Source organism: Trematomus bernacchii, unplaced genomic scaffold (genome assembly GCF_902827165.1).
Source record: "Trematomus bernacchii unplaced genomic scaffold, fTreBer1.1, whole genome shotgun sequence".
In the NCBI taxonomy this organism is placed as follows: Eukaryota; Metazoa; Chordata; class Actinopteri; order Perciformes; family Nototheniidae; genus Trematomus; species Trematomus bernacchii.
In genome coordinates, this window is record NW_022987958.1 from 26132 (window position 1) to 47132 (window position 21001).

General features: G+C 39.2%; 3 protein-coding genes across 3 annotated transcripts; 1 reads left to right on the top strand and 2 right to left on the bottom strand.

The window, feature by feature from the left end:
* The first annotated feature begins 3210 nt into the window (after positions 1-3210).
* On the top strand, positions 3211-5200 carry LOC117470997 (granzyme A-like). Its single transcript, XM_034115779.1, has 5 exons — positions 3211-3294; positions 3510-3642; positions 4084-4219; positions 4653-4928; positions 5039-5200. Exons 1-5 carry the CDS (start codon positions 3231-3233, stop codon positions 5105-5107), a joined length of 678 nt encoding a protein of 225 aa, XP_033971670.1. The 5' UTR covers positions 3211-3230; the 3' UTR covers positions 5108-5200.
* Positions 5201-11925: 6725 nt separating this feature from the next.
* LOC117470996 (zona pellucida sperm-binding protein 3-like) lies at positions 11926-18010 on the bottom strand. The gene is made up of 11 exons (XM_034115777.1): positions 17899-18010; positions 17651-17817; positions 17459-17562; positions 13742-13804; positions 13180-13202; positions 12911-13091; positions 12716-12821; positions 12531-12616; positions 12245-12336; positions 12110-12176; positions 11926-12042 (listed from the first exon to the last, which is right to left on the bottom strand). Exons 1-10 carry the CDS (start codon positions 17993-17995, stop codon positions 12112-12114), a joined length of 984 nt encoding a protein of 327 aa, XP_033971668.1. The 5' UTR covers positions 17996-18010; the 3' UTR covers positions 11926-12042; positions 12110-12111.
* Positions 18011-19027: 1017 nt separating this feature from the next.
* LOC117470999 lies at positions 19028-20698 on the bottom strand (the record flags this gene model as incomplete). The annotated part of the gene is made up of 7 exons (XM_034115780.1): positions 19028-19146; positions 19238-19342; positions 19432-19523; positions 20077-20165; positions 20241-20346; positions 20420-20600; positions 20676-20698. Coding segments are annotated over 7 exons (610 nt in total), but the record flags the coding sequence as incomplete, so codon positions are not given.
* Positions 20699-21001: the final 303 nt, after the last annotated feature.

Here is a 21001-nt window from a genome sequence, read left to right on the forward strand (position 1 = left end):
GCACATTCAAACTTTCATTCACCAAATCAATTCACATCAATTCCATACCTTTTTTCCGACACAGATGGCGGGTACTAACATTCACAAACACATACCTATATCCCGCATGTATTCGGAGGAAGATCCTCACAGGTGGCGGTTACTAATACTCACAAACACATATCAATTCCTTCCACTCATTTAACCCAGAAATTCACTCCACTTTCAACAAAGAAATTCGAGAGATATTTACCAAGTTTTAGAGAACCTTACCGAGAGCAAAAACCCAGCTCTGAAGCTGTTCCTCTCTAACCCAGTGTTTTAAAGCTCAAAACAGGATAGAAAAACCTAAAGACACCTCCTCCATACCCATATTAGTGGAAACAGGGCATGGCCTCTGATGTAAAGAACTGGACCTGACCAGACATATGCTATGGCATAAGACACACCTTCCCATGTTTGTGTAAAAAGGACATGACCCCTACTCTGCAGGACTTGCAAAATATTATTCTCGGCTATGACATAACCACCTTTTGGGGCCTCAATGTATTTCTCCTTAAGTCAGGAGCCCCCCTCCCTGGGTACTGCTGTGAGGGGAGAGAGAAGAAACTGTCTCTCCTCTTATCAGTGAAACCCATAAACCATTATAGGCCTTACACACTCAATTTAACAAACCACTTGTGTTTTGTTTATACTGTAAATATAGAAAATCATAAAATATGAAGCATTTTCATTGCGGGTTATACAAGAATATAATTGATTATACTTGATTATAATTAACTTTCGTTTTAAGTATTCAACAATATGGAGATCGCAACACTTCCATCTGCGTTCGTGTGTGTTGGAGGAGGGGCTTTGTAAGGAAGTGGCAGATTTTTTCCGGTTGTGTATTTTCAAATTCTAGCGCACTCGAGCTGGTTTCTCCAAAATTACCTATTTTTTGTAACTAGTTAACATGTCAGAGCTTTTGCAGCGCACTAGTTAACTTGTAAGACTTTTAGCGTCACTAGTACGGTCAGAGGGCCACTAGTTCATCAAAAAGCTTACAAGTTGGGACTTTGGTGCTACAAGTGCTGCTCCTGGCGTAACTATAAGGCTTATGTGGTAACTAGTCCAACACACTCTCACTCCCTAAGCGTCCAGGAGCGACGCTTGGTCAGGGTCCCGTGGCGTTCAGTTGTGACGCGCCGAGGCTCCTTCAGCTTCATAAACGGACGCAAAGAGCTTTCAACTGATTGCAATGTATTCCCATCGGCGGCGGTATTTGACGCTTAGGGAAGCACGGCATTCGTTTGTGTCGGAGGCTGTTAAAGGCAATGTGTCCCCTCTGTGTAAAGAGACTCTGAAAGTTTCAGGAACAAAGATTCTCTCTCTTTTTGTCCTGATCCATTTATATAAAAACCTGTCTGAAAATGAGCTGATCAGATTTAAATAATAATAAAATTATAAAATGCAATAACGTGCTTTAACCAGTAGGTGTCCCTTTCTATCAGCTGTGCACCGTTATGGCGTAAATACAGCCTATCTACCAATTGGATCAAATATAAAAGTCAGCCGAATTAGTGTTGATACTGCAAGGAGACGTATTGTGTGAAAAGAAATGTAAGATGTTGTTTAATTGCTTATATATTTAAGATCCACGTCAAGTTTTCAGTTTTGGCGGCAGTTCCTGTTTGTCTAGAAGTCTTGTCATCAGGGCTCTATAAATAGAGTTAACTACGGCAGATATGTCATATATCGTGTATTACAATGCCGTTATGTGATGACCTCCAAAGAGAAAAGCAAGCACACTCGGAGTAATGTATTATTTAATTTTTTTATACAGTCTATGGTTGCTACAGAGGATTGTGGGTAATGTAATGTCTTCGGCCATCCAAAACTCATAGAAAACGACTTGTTTCTCAGAATTGAAGGGGAAAACGTGACAAAAGCATTGTACACACACTAAAATCTATCAATGTCGTTTAATTAACAAGGATACAGTAATCTGGTGTTTTTGAGTTGATGAGTAGTGGAGATATCACTGTCAAATCAATCGACAGTAAGGGGAATACTTACTTCCGGGTGTACAATTCTCCGTTATCCAATGGGAATGGACGCTCACATTGCCTTTAACAGCCTCCGACACAAACGAATGCCGTGCTTCCCTAAGCGTCAAATACCGCCGCCGATGGGAATACATTGCAATCAGTTGAAAGCTATTTGTGTCCGTTTATGAAGCTGAAGGAGCCTCGGAGCGTCACAACTGGACGCCACGGGACCCTGACCAAGCGTCGCTCCTGGACGCTTAGGGAGTGAGAGTGTGTTGACTAGTCGGACACAAGTGCCACTAGTTGCTGAAAAAGAGTGACTAGTGTAATGTTTTATTTAACTAGTAAAGCAGAGTGCCAAACTAGTTTGACCATATATCTAACAAGTGAAATCAAAGAGCCAACTAGTGTAGGCAGCTGCCGTCTGATATCAAGGATATGGAATAAATACTCAAATGGCTTGCCATAGCTCACACGCATGAGCTGTACTGATTAACTAAATGAGATATAATGTTATTGCGCTTTAGAGGTACTGGAAAATGGACTTTGTTACCTTTAGACAAAGCCAGGATACAGTATATTTCTAGTCTAATCTGGTAGTTAAGTGCTAACTAACCAGCTGTAGATTACAGTATTTAATGTAGATACAAAAAGGGCTTCTGTACTCTCATCTGTAACTCTCGACAAGAAAGACATTAAGTGAATTATTGAATTATGTTTTAAGGTTGCATAAGCATCCATTTCTCTTTATAGTTAACTCTTCCTCTGAGTTATGTCTTATTGATCACGTGTCTTTACCATGGTGTCACTTTAGACAATATTCCACTTTCTCATGAAGTCCTTCGAATCATTTTTAGCACACACTCATCACCGTAGCTGAAACGCTTGACAACAGCCTCCAGTTTTAGCTGGTGCGGTGGTCCCACATCGTGAACATCACCCTGATGATGTGACCTGCTTCACGTAAATAAAAAGCCTCCACCACACACAGACTGTCAAATGCTAATGATGAGCAGGAAATGACAAAACTGTTACCACATTGCTTCTAAATGAAGACCGAACACACCAATTCTCATGTCTTGCTTACGTCCATTCTGCTGACTCATGCATTTCCACTGTCAGACCACATCCTTCAACTGCAACACATAAATACCAATGTTTGCTTTGCTTCAAGATAATGTTGAAGAGCATTCACCGTCACATCAGAGAGAGATAAGAAAAATGTTGTGCCCAATGGATTTCATTGTTTTTATCTCTTGTGTGGTCCTCCTCATTGTCCAATCATGTGAGTAAAACACTCTTTGTATTGCAGGCATTTACTTTGTGATATCTACCTCACTCATGTGAGCATGCAGAATGCATAGTCATGCTTTACTTTCAATATTACAGTGCAGCTGAGGCAGAGTGTTACAATTTATTTGGTTTACCATTTATTGATTCATTTCTATACTTTTTTCAAAATGATTGAACTGTTATTATTGAATTATTGTTCTGTTTAAGGTCATGGTTCTGAGATTATTGGTGGGAAAGAAGTGGCTCCCCACTCGCTGCCTTTCATGGCTCTGATGCAGCCTACGTACTGTGGAGGGACCCTGATCCATCCAAAATGGGTCCTGACTGCTGCCCACTGTAAGTAAGAGCATGATACAAACATTCCTACTGTATGCACTAAAACTAATGTATAACCTATACTGGTGATACATGTTTTATATAATATTATAATTATTTTCATCTGAATGAAGAAATTATTTTGCATTTTGGTAAAACAGTAAAGTTAACCTGAAATACTATTCATGGTAAAAAGATAACATCAAAATAAAACTACTGTTTGCACTGGGGTTCATTTTCCATTTGTAATAGCAGCTCTTGAACACCCACAAATAACAGACACATGAGTCCGACATAGACTTAAAAAATGTACTTCAGGACAGAGACTGAAACACTTGCAGAGTAGGATTGCCCAAGTATTGGATACAAATCAGATTTATAAAAGCGAAATTCTGCCTGTATGAATTTAACGCTACTGAAGACACATTTTAACATTTATTGTAAACTCTGTTTTCTTCTCCCTCAGCATTAAGAAAGTGATTCTGGGAGTGCACTCCATTAAAGGAAAGGAAAAAGATTCCAGGCAGGTCCGCAAGGTGAAGAGTTTTCCTCATCCCAGCTATGATGAAATAACGTTGATCAATGACCTCATGCTGCTCAAGGTAAGTTGTAAACACAAGTAACCAAGTTGAAGCAAAGGTGCAACAATCTGCAATCTAGGAAACAGTTGAAGATGATTCAGGCACATATTTGTTTGATCTTAATATACGCTTTTTGGTTTGGTAAGGCAGGAGAGAATGTTATCTGTTTATGTTCTTTAAATGTCCCAAATCAAGTCAAAGTGAATGGAATTAACTGGCATCCACTATGATTGTAATGATGATTGACGATTATAACTTGAAGGAAGTACATTTAGTGAAAGTTTCATCATTTTCAAGTATTAATAAGCTGCTATAAGTACAATCTATGCATGACACCAACATAGGGAAATGGTACAAAACATCAATGAAGCATTCATTTCACAACAAGCCTTACATTTCTCAAAGACAACATACAGCTGGTCAGCATCAAATTTCTCTTTTTTTATTATATCAGCTTGACAAACCGGTGATGCAAACCAAGACGGTGAAATGTCTCCCGTTGGGGGACACCAACAAATATCCAGCAGCTGGCACCAGCTGTCTGGTGGCTGGATGGGGAATAACAAACGACAACGCCACGACTCTTTCAGATGTCCTGAGGTCTGTCCATGTGACCGTGATCGATAGAAAGAAGTGCAACTCTCCTAAGAATTACAACGGGAAGCCTGTTATCACCAGCGGGCAGATATGTGCTGGTTCAGTCGTTGACGTGGTGGCTGATACCTGTGCGGTGAGTGCATTTTGATTCTTTTGTAAAGGAAATAAACTGCCTGTCACCCCATAAATCATGCGTATGTATGTGTCTTAATATGCAATGTTGTATATTTATTATCTCTCCAGGGGGATTCAGGAGGCCCACTGTTGTGCAATGGAGCCCTGGTTGGTGTCACTTCTTTTTGGAATGAGTGACAAGTGTGTACTGTTTTCTCTCAAAAAAACAAATCATCTGGATCAAGAAGACAATGAAAAAGTCTGAAATATAGCCAGCCCAGTTCGTTAACGTCTGTTTATGTGCTAATATTATGCTACAGTACATTCACTTTATCCTGCTTACTGTATAAGGAAGAAATGTACATGATATGTTTTCTTGAGTGATTTTTCTAAATCTATATATAAAAGCGCTATATTTTCTTAAGGTGAAAAAAGCAAACCTCCAAAGCAATCCGCCAACAGGACAGAGGCACCACTCTTTGCATCAGAAGCTTAAATATACTATAACTCAAGTCGTATGGATATATTTTATAATTAGTTTGATTCTCAGGTATGCTACTTTTTTTCCTCGTCATTATAACTGCATGAAAACCCAAAACCAATGACATTTTATTCTGAGACATCCATATCTCTTTGTTTCTTATTTGTGCTTTTGTATTACTATTAGAATAGGTTCCCATGACAGAAGCTTCTGTAGTTTCACACATTGATGGCATCAAAGATTTGTGTTTCAGTTCTCTGGTCCTGTGAGCTCTGTGTCTAAATAAAAAAAATGTTGATGTTTCAGTAAACATGACAGCGCATGTTGGTGTTGTTCTCTCTTGCTGCTCTTGAGGTTGTCTGTCATAATGCCGAAACGCTTCCTGCATGAGACAATTACAGTAATATCAATGCAGAGAATATGAAGTTCTTAACTATAAAGAAAAAAAAAGCTCTGCTGATGGTGCACTTACTTAGACCACACCACAAGAGACAAATTCACACGGTATATCTTAAGACCCCCACAGGAAACGTGCAAAGAAAGGGCGCATGAGTCTTGCAACATGCCTTCATTCAAATGCAGTGAACACATAATAAATATGTCCACATCCAGCAAAAGGAAATATTTGCTCAAATCAAAGTGTGCAGTCATATTTTGAAAGGATTGATCATCAGCTTTCTTATCTTAAACACTGTTGTTCTCTTTTATTGCTGTGGGCTGAAAGCATTATGTGCTCCCCTAAATTCTTGTGGGTTTCACACACAAATCAGCTTAGCCTAATAACATCTGAGTCATACACCCGGCCGTTATGACCTACGAATGACTGTTAATGTTGCACTGATGCTCAGTTTTCATCACCAGGTGGTGCTCTCTACTGCATTTAGTGATGCAGTCATGCTAGTCTTTACAACAATTCAGTGTAAATGGTTACATCTAGTATCTAACTTACAACTGATACAAAACTGATGCAAAAGGTTAATTGCAATACACATCTGTGGTTGCATTTAATACAACCACACCAGGCACGTGCACACATAGACATCAAAGTGGGCTTGAGCCCTTGCCCTTTTTCTTCCTCCAGAGAAAGTGCCCTTTTTTCCCCTTTTTTTTTTTTTTTTTTTAAATAAATTAATATATATCTACTGCTGTTTGCGCACAGTTTCCCTTTCCAAAAATATATAACGTCCTCACAACCACCACATTGATATGCAAATTAGGCGTTAACTAGGCCTAATTAAAATGAGCTAATTTGCATGCAGTTACCAAGGCATTGCAGGTGAAAAGGATAAAAACATAGCACCTCACAACTTCCTCAGATAGTTACTTACATCAAGTCAGTATTTAAATATGCAGATTAGCTTTAAATCTATAGATGAATTCAGACATGGTAGTAAAACGAACACCATTTATTTGTGTTTTTTTGAAGTTTTCTTTCCATTAGAGTGAAAGAAAACATGGAAGCAAAATAGACCAAAATAACTAAATGTACAAGTACATGAAAAAACGATATTTTTGCCTGTAATGTCCTTAAACAGTAACTTCATAATTTTGATTGTTGGCTGCTCATTTAATAATTATTCATTTTAGTTTTTTGTCTGCTCTTGTGTGTAGTGAATACTAAAGAAGACCATTGTCTCTGTGTTAGCTGATTATTTTGTAGAATTCTGTTGAGTATTAAACAATTGCGTGAGTGTGAGGGTATTAAAATTAATTGGTCAGTAACAGAGTATTTTTGTTGGGTAATCTATGGTAGGGCTAACCAGGGACGTGCACAGACATTTGGAGGGGCTATTGCTCTAAACTGGAAAAAGGGCCTCCCCCTGAAAAAAAATATAAGACCAAAACGATTATTACATTAACTAATTTGAACAGTAATTCACATCATCATCTCATTACAAAATAAGCTAAGGCAACTACTTGCATTCGGTGACTTGATTTTTCAAATGAAAACCAGGGACATTTTTTGTTTTGCGGTCCATATCTCATTAAAATATCTAATGTTAGTAACTATTAAAGAGAAAATGGGGACAATTCAATGTAGTTTGAGCATTGTAACTGCTGTGCAGACATACTGATAAAATAGGGCTTCTATAATTAACCTTAAATAAACTCACTATTTAATGAAACCAGTTCAATATGCATTATTCTTATTCTTATCATTCTTTATGAGCGCAGTAACGGTAAGGTATCTAATTACTTATTTATTTAGTATTCCATAACTTCATAACAGAGATGGTCAAACTGAAGTAGAGACATGGCAGAAATCCTACAATGAAGCGGGACAGTGAAGTGTTCTCCTGAGAGAGGGCGATCAAGAGAAGAGAGAGAGGGTGAGGGAGTTTACAGATGGAAAGACACAGAAAGACAGAAGCACAATAACAAGTATATTTAGGTGTTTTTTTGTAAATAACCGACGGTGTCAAGAGGAAGTAAAGTCCCTGCCATTAGAAAACTCAAAATCCATTTTCCAAAATCCGACACTAGAGGTGGTCTTAATGCACCGGCACCAATACAGTAGCCAATAATACATATTATATATATATAATACGTAACATGTGTAATCACACACTTAGCGATATAGAACATAATTAATAAAAACGTAGGCCACCTGGTTTAAAACGCTTGTGTGGTCATACTGTGGAATGAGTTCACACTGAAACGAGTTCTTCATTCAAAATTTCGCGGGCAATTACAAGAAGAAGGAGAAGAAGTAGAAGTAATTGATTGATTGATTGATTGAAAAGTTTATTAACAGCTTGTATATTGGGTACAGTACAGTACAGCTCAAAACATACAATTGTTAAGGGGATGCAGACCAGAGAAAGACTTTCGTCTTGTTTACATCAGGGTCCCCCATTTCCAATTCATCATATCATTTAAGACATATAAGACATATTTGACATACAGATGGCTTATTTACAATTTACATACAGGTGGTTTTTTACATACAGATGGCTTATTTACAATTTTCATTTTAGATTTCGTTCTAATACATCCTAACCGGACATTTAAGACATACCAAGTCTACAGATATACAGTTAGTAACAGAGTCTAAAATGCGAGTATATACATAGATGGGGGGGGGAAGCTGTCCATTGTACGACAGGTTGAGATTTGTACCATTACCGGGGGCCAGTTTTGCAATGCTTTCCCCCGAAGGTGCTCTTTAAGAGAGGTTTTGAAGGTAAGTATAGTTTTACTTTCCTTTACAGTTGTGGGAAGAGCGTTCCACCTTGATGTGGCATAATTGCGATATGTGTATTCCCCTTTTTTTGTGCCAAATCTGGGTTTTACATGATTTGTGGAGCTCCCTCTGGTGTTATGATCATGGTATTCCTTGACCTTTGGGAAGAATTTTGACATGTACATGGGTACCATAGAGGTGTAGTGGATCTTGTAGACCAGGCCCATTGCAAGTAGCTGTACTCTGTCGTCTACTCTAAGCCATCCTAGGTTGTCAAAGTGGGCAGAGGTGAGGTGGGTTCTAGATGAAAGGTCAAGCAGTAGTCTGACCAGTTTATTTTGCGATGTTTGAAGTTTTATTTTTAGCGCCTTGGAGGTGCTATGGTACCATGACGTGCAAGCATAGTCATAGTACCCTTGAATGAGTGCTCCTGCCAGAGTTTTCAGGGTGTTTTTGTTTACCAGAGAGGAGATCCGGTATAGGAATCTAGTTCTTTGATTGACTTTTTTTATTACATTGGATGCCATTTTGTCACAGGAGAGGTTTGCCTCAAGAATAGATCCTAGGTATGTAATTTCCTTCTTACTTGTGACAATAATGTCACCCACTGCAACTGAGAAGTCGTCGGATTTGCTGAGATTATGTTTCGAACCGAAGAGAATGGACTCTGTTTTACCCAGGTGTAATGATAATTTATTATCGGCGAGCCAGGTGCAGATTCTGCCGAGCTCGGAGCTGAGGGTTTTTTCAACCTGCAATCTGCTCCTGTCAGAGACCAGCAGGGCTGAGTCGTCCGCGAACAGGAACAAGTTGCAGTCACATGCTGATGACATGTCATTTGCATAAATTAGGAACAGTAACGGACCTAATATGCTTCCTTGTGGAACACCACAGCTCACTGGGAGGGGGGGGGGACAGAGTACCGTTTACCTCCACCATCTGTTCTCTCCCCCTCCAGGTAGGATTGCATCCAGCTCAAAAGAAGTAGAAGAATGAAGCTGGTGTGTTTCCCGCAGCGAGACACTACAATACTAATTGTAGGCTTATCATGTTGATTCGACCACAACAGAAAGAAAAAAAAAACCTCTCGCTCTCTCCAGAGGGGCAGGTCAGCCAAAAAGGGCAAACGGGCCGTTGCCCGGGCAACATTAGCCCGTACCTGTGCACGTCCCTGGGGCTAACCCATACAGTAGTGGGGCTCAAGTCAGTATTTGCAATGTAATTACATACACGCTATATCGCCCCCCTTGACAGTGAAACGCCACGCGTGAGGTTTAGATTATTTCCCTGTCTCAATCAAAATGGAACTGTATGAAATAAAACGGCACATTTGTCTTGAAGTAAATAAAAAGGGATCACTGTGAACGTGACGTATGATACATTGAAGATCCAATGGGGATACTGAATGGCGGTTCCGATTGATCTCAATCAGTAATGCATGACGCAGACCCAACGTTTCGTTGCTCTGATTGGCTGTAGGTCTATTCAAATTGCATTCGGAGGCATTTTGATCTGACCGCGGCCGCGCTGATATTATAACGCCAGAGAATTTCCACACCTTTAGTGTATAAAACTCGCCCACTACTTACACTATTCCTTGCACCCCTCTTCTAGCATAAGCCCGAATGGTCTCAACCATATTGCATCAGCAACGTGCACTTCTTACAGCAGGATCAGTTTGTGTGTTGTGGACACGACCAGTGGCGTTTTTATATGTACAAAAGTGGTGGGGCACAAAAAACTTAGATGTCTATATATAAGCTTCTGCAGTGACGTGCAGTAAGGTTCATGGCTGGTGAGGCACTGGCACTGACTCTTCAGGTTTACAAATATTATATTTTGACCTAAACCAAAATATAATATTATTTTCAAAAGCTTTTTTTGTCTGATGCTTTGATTAATTTTAAACAGACAGTTCAACAAAAGGATACCCAAAAAATGTAATTTTATCATTTAAATATTGAATTGTTCTCTCTTAGTAAGATCCCATTTTCAATAAAATTGCGGTCCTACCTTGACTTGAAGATGAAGTCCATTTGCCTATCCTTCTGGACAAAAGTCTCCTCTTCATACACCACACTTTACGCGACACACGTACTTACAGCCAATCAGCTCTGAAATATGTGAGACGACGTATGGTGGGGATGGCAGCTCAGTGCCCCTATGGTCATTATTTTTTTGCCACACACACAATAGGAAAATACTCTGAGCATGCGCAGTGTAGTTTTTACAGTCACCGTTCACTTAGACAGTGAGAGGGAGGGGCATGATCAGGTTTTGTCCCACATGGCTCTAAACAGCTCAATAGGCACACACTGTAGACACTAATTAGAACACAGACTAAAACAGCAATGTACAGACGAATCAGATTAAACATGATCTTAAAATATATTTAATTTTTTTTTTGCATTTTTTGTAATCATTTGTAATACTTTCTGCTGACACTAGGTGGGGCTGTGCCTGCCCCTAATGACCAGTCGCCACTGGACACGTCCCATATATTTTCGCAAGCCGTGTTCACAACATTTTGCTTATTATTCAATTTGCTTACTTTAACATAATTTTTCATGGTGGGGCTAAGCCATTTCTTGGTATGGCTGTAGCCTACCCCAGCCATACCCTGGCGCCGCCACTGAGTGTATCGGAGTGCCAAATTTGAATCAGTATGATTTTTCATTTGAGCAAATTTGGCTATGGAAATATTCAAGCTATAACGTTCAAGATATTCAATGTGCCTGGAAAAAGTAGGCCTATGGTATTAAGGGGGATCCCAGAGGTTGTTTTTTGTAGGTTGCCTTTATCTGTTCAGTCGCTTGAAATACTTTTTGTATGCTGGTTATGCAAAAAAAGACAGTTCCTCTCCTAGTTCAATACATATTAGGCTAAATCAGTCTCTTTAGTCATGAACAAAAACATCAACATATTTCAACTAAGGTGAAGAGGAGTGATAGAGTGTATTATGTACCAAGAATCAGTCTGCAATTTACATAGAGTTGACAATTACATGTTGAACCTCATGGAACAAGTCCATAAAAAAAAAAAAAAAAAAAAAAAAAAGGGCTAATTGAGTATAGTGCTGAAAAGCTTTGAATCCATTCTCTTCATTGTTCAGCCATAATATTCTTTGGACAATTACTGAGTTTAGCCTTGACCTGCTTGAATACAGAATAAAAATACTTACATGATAAGCATTAACTGTTAAGAGTTCTTGATTGGAAATTTGAACAAAAAGTTGAATGTAATCATATTGCTTTCAAAGATTTAGTGTGATCAATATTTCTGGGAAAAAAAAAAGTTCATGACATTGAATAGACCTGGAAATGTTCAAACTCAATAATTTGAGAACTTCAATTAAGTAGTTCGGAAACATTTTTTTTTATTGGCCACATACAATCTGAAATGCAAAGAGAACCAAGAATAAAAAACAAATTCAGATTGAAGAAACCAGTCAGCTAAATGGATCCATTCCTGTTGGGAGAACAACGTTTAATATAGCCGTTCAGAATAAATGTATATTGCAATACGAAACCCTTACCTTCAGGAATTCACATCTGTGATGGTAAATGGCCCAATGACTGCTTTTTGCACCATTCCATGTTTCTCTGCAAACATATATATTTTAGTACAAGTCAACCAAACAAGTGTAATACAGCAGAAGTTGTGTACATACCCGACGCAACACTCCTCTGCCTCCTTGACTTGCATTTCGATTCACAGCAGTCACAAAGACTGCTCTGGGCCAAGTTGTCCAGCAACTCCCAACTGAGTTCATGAAGATTGGATGAAAAGATAATTAAAATGCATCTCAACTCTTCCAAATAAAGATTCCACAAAGTTTGAATAGTTATGAATGGGATCCATCTGTATCTTCAGTAGACTGGGCTTAAGCTGAATAAGTCATCTCATGTAAAACAAATTAACCTACAATTCAAATATATTAAAAGTAATATTTTTACCCATGCCCTTCGACAAAGTGGCAGGCTTTCTTAGTGCTGTCAAGACCATTGGGATCCCAAGCCAAAAGTTTGCAGTGGATAAAGACCTGTTGAGTAGAGGGAAAATATAGGCGTCATGGCATAAATTAATCTCAGTTTCCAAAATAAAGCCTTGAATCTGAAAAAAAATGTAAAGGCCAATTTACCTCTTCTCCCATAGCAAACGTAAAGGTCTGAAGTGATAGGCGGATCTCCGATGACTTTTGCCTTGGTTCAAACTTTGATCGTGACGACACACTTTCCAAAAGACATCTGTTGGGTTAAAGAAAATGTATTAGCATTACTACCAGGTTTCGACCAAAATACGTTTTTTTTAAATCAATGCTCATTGCCATGAGTACCCTTTATTGGAGATTATAGGGTACATGGTGCTTTCAGGGTAAAGCTCTCGTGTGGTAGCTGCTACACATTCCTCAAGAAGCAGCAGCAAGGGCTGATGGGTCTCCTGCACCACACTAGCCATGATGGGGATGATGGAGCCCAGAGGAAAGCGTGTAGATTCAGCAGGGCCTGAGAAGTCGTCTAGGGCAGTAAACAGGAGAAGAGTCAGTAAGTTACAAAAGTCAGGGAGAGCTGCCGTTAGTAGAGAGTTTCTCATGTTGTTACCCACCATTCATGAGGCCAATGTTAAAACTGCAGATCTCCTAGACCAGTGGTTCTCAACTGGTGGGGTCGCGACCCAAAAGTGGGTCGCGGACCCGTTTCGAGTGGGTCGCGGATGTGTGAGTGAAGAAAAAGAATTGGAAAAAAAAAAAAATTGGAATTTTTTTTTTTTTTTTGGAAAAAGTCAAACTTTTATTTTGAAGGCCCGATTTTCTTCTCAGAGTGTACCAGAATGCGTAGTTTATGTTAGTATTTCTAAAAATCTCCTGGGGGAAAATCCCCCCAGACCCCCCTGCTGGGGTTGGGTTTCAGCATGTGTGCCTTTTTATATAGTTCAGCTTTAATTCCATCATCTCATTAAACCTTTTTTAAAAGCATACTTTAGTTCTGTGAAGGGATATAAGGGATATATGCACTGTACTTCACTTTTATTAATATTGTATGCTCAAAAGCGTATATATATATTACAGCACGATTTTTTGTTGAATAGATTTGAGTGCTTCAAAATGTTGGGTCGCGATGTATTGACCAAGTAAAAAGTGGGTCCCGAGGCCTGACCAGTTGAGAACCACTGTCCTAGACTGTAGGTTTTAAACACCGGGTCATAGATCGCAGCATACCAGTCTTTGGGCCTGCACAAAATAAAGCAGAATGATACAGAAAATGCTGCAAAGTTGTTTACTCACATTTGCTTTAAGCTCATTTAGTGGGAATGCTGATAGCGCATTCCAACTACTTGTTCTACGGACCAATTCTTTATTATTATTCCGCCAGGTTATTTGCTGCTCTTCTGCTCCCACATCGCAGGAACTCTCCGTTGAAACAAAACGTTCAGCTCGGTCGGGAATCGATTGCCATTACTTTTCTCATTCATAATTCCCGAGATACATCCCATAATTCATCACATTTTTAACATGGAAGTCAATGGAGAAACTATTCAGACTTGAAAAATCATCATGCCACTTCAACTGCTCCTTCATACTTTCACTCAGAAACCTCATTCCAACTTTAAAATGTTACACATGAAAACATCTCGTATCTTGAAAAATGAAAAATAATTAAACAAAATGCATGAGGGCATGAAGTGACAAACTTTCAACATGTCTCCATTAAAGCCCATTGTAAATTCAAGCTCATCTTTCCTCACAGCAGCAGCCGCACACCTTTAGTTAATCTGCCCAAAATGCCACATTATTGACCCGAAAGTACACAAAAAGCACACTTCAGATGCTAAGGGTTCTTGAGATGCTTCACGTGTTGAAATTTCACACCGATATCTGTTACGGTTCTTCAACAAAACGTTCACATGTAAGAGGTTTATCCCTCATTCAGTACAATGGAAAGGCTCTCCTCTCACTGATTACTGCACATCACCATGGAAACCTTTGATCTCTGGGCTCAAGGACAGGTGTTTCATAACGTTGTTAGCTCAAAACATAAACACCTGTGTGACGGAACATGATGATGTCATAACTCCAATTGACATGCTCAGAACGCCACCAAACATCACATGATGGTTAACACTGTGGCCCTGAACAGCTCTACATCAAATCTGATGTTGGGTAATGTGGTGTTACTATGGCAACGCATCCCTCACCATAAAATACGATGTCACTGTAACTCCAATGGACACGGTCCAATCGTCCCCCAATCTTCAGTTGTATATCACCGGTCCATGGCTCAACAGCTCTATGTCAAATCTGAGATCTCACCATATGTCGTTTCCATGGAAACGCATCCCTCGCCATAAAACACGATGTTGTCGTAACCGATATGAAAATGGCCAAAACACCAGACTTCAGGTGACAGTTAATGGTCCAGCCCTCAACATGTCTTTGTACCATTAGTGAATTTTCCTCAAAATCTGTTGCCATGGCAACGCATCCCTTGCAATAAAACACGATATTGCTATAACTCCTATGAAAATTGTCAAAAAGTGCTAAAACTTCACATGTGTGGTAACAGTCCAGCCATGAAGACATCTACGGGACAGTTGATAGATTTTTACAAATGCCGTTGCCATGGCAACACAATGCTCGCCATGAAACATGGTTCTCAACTTCAGTGAAAATGCTCCAAACTTCACAGGTTTGGTAACGATGAAGCATTCCACATATCTAAGCGTATTATGGGGTGTCATCAAATACCGTTGCCATGGTGACAGATCATTCGCCATAAAGTTAGTTCAATAGTTTGCAGTTCAAATATTCTGCTGCTTTTCCACTTTCTTTTCTTATCACACATTCAAGCCCCCAGTGTTCATGTATCATTTCAATCTAAATTCTTCACTTTCTTCTTACACATTACATTTCAGCATAGCAATTCAGCGTCAGCTTTTTAGCATAAAGTATTCCCACTAGCAATTTCTTCAGGAATTGCATTCTCTAGTTATGAACCGTTACTCCTATGCTAAAAGACAGTCCAAAATAAGTAGACATTAACTACTTCCTCCAAAATGCAAAACACTAGAGTGAACTTAAATGTATGATGTTCAATATGGGAAAAACTCAATTGACAATGAATTGGGAAAAACACAATGTACCTTAGGGCAGTGGTTCCCAAACTGTGTGCCGCGGCACACTGGTGTGCCGTGAGGCAAGTCCGGGTGTGCCGTGGGATTTTGTGACAACCATACGTTATTATTGCAATATACAACTACACAAAAATAATTATTTTTTAATTTACTATATCAGTATGCACTCATTTCATAATACAGAGGCAAACTCTATACCTAAAAACAATTCTTTTTAAAAAAAATCCTCACGGAACCCCATATTTCGCAGGTAACGCAGTTGCAGGTGGGAATTATACGACCGTGACACATCGAAGGCTGAAGGACAACATTAAAACAGAGAAACACGCAAGAGGGAAAATGGAGCGCTTTCTTTTGCGGAGCAAACCACCAACCACCAGTGCAGACTGCCGACAACCCACCACCAAAAGAGGAAAGAAACTGTCAGCAGACAGTATCATGACAGTTACCTGTCTTATGGCTTCAGTTGGACCGGGGATGTCAACAATCCTCAGCCCGAGTGCGTCGTCTGTCGGGAGAAGTTAGCTAATGCGAACATGGTTCCAAGCAAGCTGAAGAGGCACTTGGAAACCAAACATCCCTTCCATGTTCAGAGAAACTTGGCCTACTTCAAAAGAGCGCGGGATCTGAACCAGAGGCAGCAAGACCGTTTGTTGGATTGTGTGAAAGTGTCTGAAAAGGCAATGGAGGCTAGTTACATGCTAGCGGAGCTCATTGCAAAGCAGAAGAAACCTCACACAATAGCGGAGACACTCATCCTCCCCGCTTGCAAAAAAATTGTAGGTATCATGCTGGGTCCAGATGCTGCAAATGAGCTATCCAAAGTGCCGTCGTCTGATAATACAATCAAAAGAAGAATCGACGACATGTCAGAAGACATTGAGCTACATTTTACAGAGAAACTGCAGGCGAGCGGCAGATTTTCCCTACAAATAGACGAATCTACTGACATAAGTGGGGCTGCCCAACTTCTGGCAAACGTCAGATATGTTGATGCTGACTCTATCAAAGAGACGTTTTTCTTCTGCAAAGAAATGGAAAGCCATACTACGGGACAAGAAATATTCAGGGTAACTAATAACTATTTAAAAGGGCCACCAAGGATTAAAAAAATCTGCGCGCCCCGACAGGCACATGTATCTCACTAATTTGTAAGTCAGCAAAAATATTTACAATAGCACATGTTTCAATGCTGATTGCTGAAACGTTACATTTATAATTTCTGAAATATTTCGTTAATAAATATTTAATGAGTAATATAGTTGTCTTTGTCACATTTTATTTGGCATTAGTAAATAATTATGCACATTTACAGATATTTTACATGATATGAGTGATAACACGTGTTATAAGGGCTATTTTGCACAATAGGTGTGCCTTGAGATTTTTACTTGTCGTTTGGTGTGCCTTGGGCACAAAAAGTTTGGGAACCACTGCCTTAGGGATTGCTCTCAGTAAATGGGTGCATTTGTTGAGAATACTTCAAGAGATAAAGCTAATTTGGGAATAGAACAGAAACAGGCTGTAGATTCCCTAAATCAGTCTCCCATTCATTGTCTATATAGCAGCTTCAGACTTTATACCTGATGACATCACAAGTTTGAGACGGACTTCCATGGTTGGTGGCTTTGAGAGGGAGAAGCTTATTATCAAATTGAACTTTCCCAGGCCATGAAAATGCCACAATGGAAATGTTAGATAAGGGTGGTGTCACCCTTTAGCAACTTGTGTTGTAGTTGGTATGAACACTAACCTCTCATATGCACAGACAACTGGGTGAGTGAAGGCCAAATTGTAAGAATCTGCAGAAGCAACGTAGGTCAGATCATTGCTGTACACCAGTGCATCCCCGGTAACCTGTTAGAGAGACAAAGATCCCCCTGAGAGAGCTGCAGGAAATATAGCAGACTCACAGCTTGCAGGTTTAAAATATATATACACATACCAGTCTCCTAAAGTTACAGTCAGTGAGATCCACATAGAAGTAGGCCTCTCCTGCTGAGAAGCTGGTTGGGAAACAGCTACCCAGACGGAGAAGCGACGTGTCGGCCTGGGGTCGGCTTTCTGTCCACATCAGCGTCACAAAATCTGGCCCACAGTCCACTTTAATGTCTGCAACACAAATAAATTAAGTTTAGACTCAACTATTTGAGTCAAGGATAATAACATGACTTTAATTGTTTCCAGTCTTACCTGCATATACCGCCACGGCAGCTGCCAGGCTCAGAAGCAGTGCACCTTGACAAAATGAAACCATCATGACTGAATGCTTGCTACTGACACAGTGCATGTTCTTATACCTTGTTCCTGAGAGGCATTAATCAAGATAACGTCTTTCACCTGGTGCCTGTCAACAGTCCCAGCTGCAGCAGCTAGCACACTGATTACAGCATGGGGAGCATCCAATCACATTAGTCCTTACACCCAATTCATTTGTATTCAGCTTCATCAGCAGCACAAAATCACCATTTGTTAATCAATTTATTATCCTGTATGACTACATGAAATTCTTATTTAAAACACTTTAAGGATGATAGTGCATGGCTTGTCTTACTGATGTTTTGATTTAGTTTTGCTGTTATATATATCAACATTAATATATGTATACGCTGGGATTCTTTGTTCAACTTCAAGTCATGCAAGAAATAGTTTTCTTTGAGAATTAAAAGGTGAGTCATTTCTAAACAAATGATAATTTGGGGGAAGGTAGTATTCCTTTATCAGATGTCCTGTCCTATTCAAATATGTTATTTGTATATCTTTGACCTAATGGAAACTCAAGGTAAGGGAAAAGGTACATTTTTCAGTTCATTCAAGTTGTATTCAGTGTGAGAAAATATCCACACACACCTGAATATTAGTTGTGTTGCTATGATGTCCTCTTTTAACTGCATAAACACGTGCCATGCAGGCCATCCCTATTGATTTTATATTCATGGCCAGAAAGTATGTAAACTATGCTACATTCAACTGCAGGCATTAGTGCCCAGAAAAGAAGATCAGATCAGAATTGTCTTTTCAAATCAGGCTCAACATAAATAATTGCCATAGTTGTAATACCAGACAGATCACCAATAACTTTTAAATCTGGTGGTGTATGTAATTTCAGAATTTATATCATGTGCAGAGCTCACTGTAAAATGGAAAGTGAAAGAAAAATTCAGCGGCTATACTCCAACTCACATGGCCATTAAAGGTTACATTATAATTGACAGTATCTTTCAATGACAAAAGTCACACATAATTAGTAAAATTCTACTGATAGGACAGATGGACACAGTTGAGGACAGTAGGACCTTCATATGAAGTAAAGATACTCGTTTATACTCCACAGGAGTTAACAGTTTTATTTATACAGAGATTATAGACAACTTTAATCTGCATATGGATGTCGTCCACCTGGGCCCTCTGTTCAGTCTCCCCAATCTTAGACTGGACTTCCTGTTGAGAAAATGTTTAGCAACGTTAGTCTTATGGCAAGTTTTGAAAAAACTTCAAGACAAATACCATAAATAAATAAATACTCATTAACCTTGGTCAGCAATGGAAACATCTGATGCATTGTGGGCATTTTGTTGCGATGGATCCATTATGATCAGGGGTCCCAACACAGAAGTGTGCATGAAGCCGTTGGATTCTGAGGTGGAAAAAAACAACAATAACTTCATAATGAAAAAGACTATACACTATATAATAAAAGCATACAAGTTAGCATAAAAGCGATACCCCATTCGTCTCTTCTCTTGGAGCGAGTGTTGCAGGTCCTAGAACAGCAGTCACACATGGAGCTCTGCATGGGGTCATCCAGGAGTTCCCATCTGAGGAAGCAGCAATCGTTAAGGCTCAAATACATCAGCATGGCTTTAAAACATTTTGTATACACAGAAGAAAAAAGCTGTTATAAAAATGGTATGATGTTTCTATAAAAAACTAAAAAACTGGTCAAATTATAAATATCAAGTTAATGACCAAAAGATATATTTCCATCTACAATGCAGAAAAAGGTTAACATTTTACAAAGGCTCAGGGCTTTTTTTATTTTATAAATCTCATTAGGTTGGCTAATCATTTGAGTGCCCCTCCTTTTAAAATAAATATATTGTTCTCAAATATTTTACAATTATCATTCATCACAATTGTTGTCTATACTTTTAGTTAGCAGGAGATCATTTTTTATAGATATATAAAAAGCACAATACTGATCAAAGTACATGCATTGATGTACTTCAAGTTGGATATGTTATGCTAAAATAAGCTAGCATCCTTGGCTAATGGTGCATACTTGTTGCACATGGCATCAGTTTCATTCATCATATTAAACTGCTGGCAAGAACATTTTCACATACTTCCAACATATCACAATTCCCTTACCGCTCATTTCCCTTTACATAGTGGGCAAGCTTCTTGCTCTCACTTAGAACTTCAGGATCCCATGCGAGCAGTTTGCAGTGAATGTACACCTGAGGAGCACATGAAACATACATGTTTGCTAGGAACCAAATATTCTTTAGAGCACTTTACATTTACCCCCTCACCTCGTCGCCGAGACCAAACTTGAAGGACTGCAGGTAGAGGATGATTGCAGACGAGTGGTAGCGAGGGAGAAACCTGGAGTTTCCCTTCACACTGTCCAGGAGACACCTGAAGAAATTCAGATAAGCGATAAGGACTAAACTCCAGAAAACAATGAAAGAAATCAGAGACTGGATCTCACCCCTTATTTGTAATGATGGGGTACACATTGCTGTTAGCCTGCAGCTCAGGCGTAGTGGCTGCCACACATTCCTCCATGAGCAGCAGCAATGGCTGATGGGACTTCTGCTCCACTGTTGCCCATATTGGCATGAAGGAGCCCAGGGGGATGACATTTGTCTCCGCTACCCCTGTTATTTTTTCTGAAAAGGGGAAAAGTAAAAACGGCTTAGTGTGCATTTTTTGAGTGTTTTGCCTTTGGGAGCATGAGCCCTCACCATTTAGGAGCAGCATGTGGACCCTTACGCAAAGAAAATATATTTCCCCATATATTAACTGTCAATATATTGCATTATTTTGTTTTCTGATTTACTGGTTAATTGAAAAGATTTAATAAAGGAAATCTTGCTGTTGGCTACACCAAGTGATACTGATTAATAATCACATGAAAAACATATTTATTCATATCTACAAAATAAATTGAAAATATATTGAAGATATATAGAATAATATATTGTGTTAATATATTACAATATATATATATTGAATAATATATTGTGATAATATATTGTAATATATGGGATAATACATCAGTAATTGCCGC

Excerpts from the sequence above, each read along its gene's own strand:
- LOC117470997 (XM_034115779.1), top strand. The coding sequence starts at position 3,231 with ATGTTGTGCCCAATGGATTTCATTGTTTTTATCTCTTGTGTGGTCCTC. Across the intron at positions 3,643-4,083 it reads CTGACTGCTGCCCACTGTAA|CATTAAGAAAGTGATTCTGG; the intron begins GTAAGAGCATGA and ends CTTCTCCCTCAG. Across the intron at positions 4,220-4,652 it reads ATGACCTCATGCTGCTCAAG|CTTGACAAACCGGTGATGCA; the intron begins GTAAGTTGTAAA and ends TTATTATATCAG.
- LOC117470996 (XM_034115777.1), bottom strand. The coding sequence starts at position 17,995 with ATGCACTGTGTCAGTAGCAAGCATTCAGTCATGATGGTTTCATTTTGT. Across the intron at positions 13,092-13,179 it reads TAACATTGGCCTCATGAATG|ACGACTTCTCAGGCCCTGCT; the intron begins GTGGGTAACAAC and ends TTACTGCCCTAG. Across the intron at positions 12,617-12,715 it reads CGTTTGCTATGGGAGAAGAG|GTCTTTATCCACTGCAAACT; the intron begins GTAAATTGGCCT and ends TCTACTCAACAG.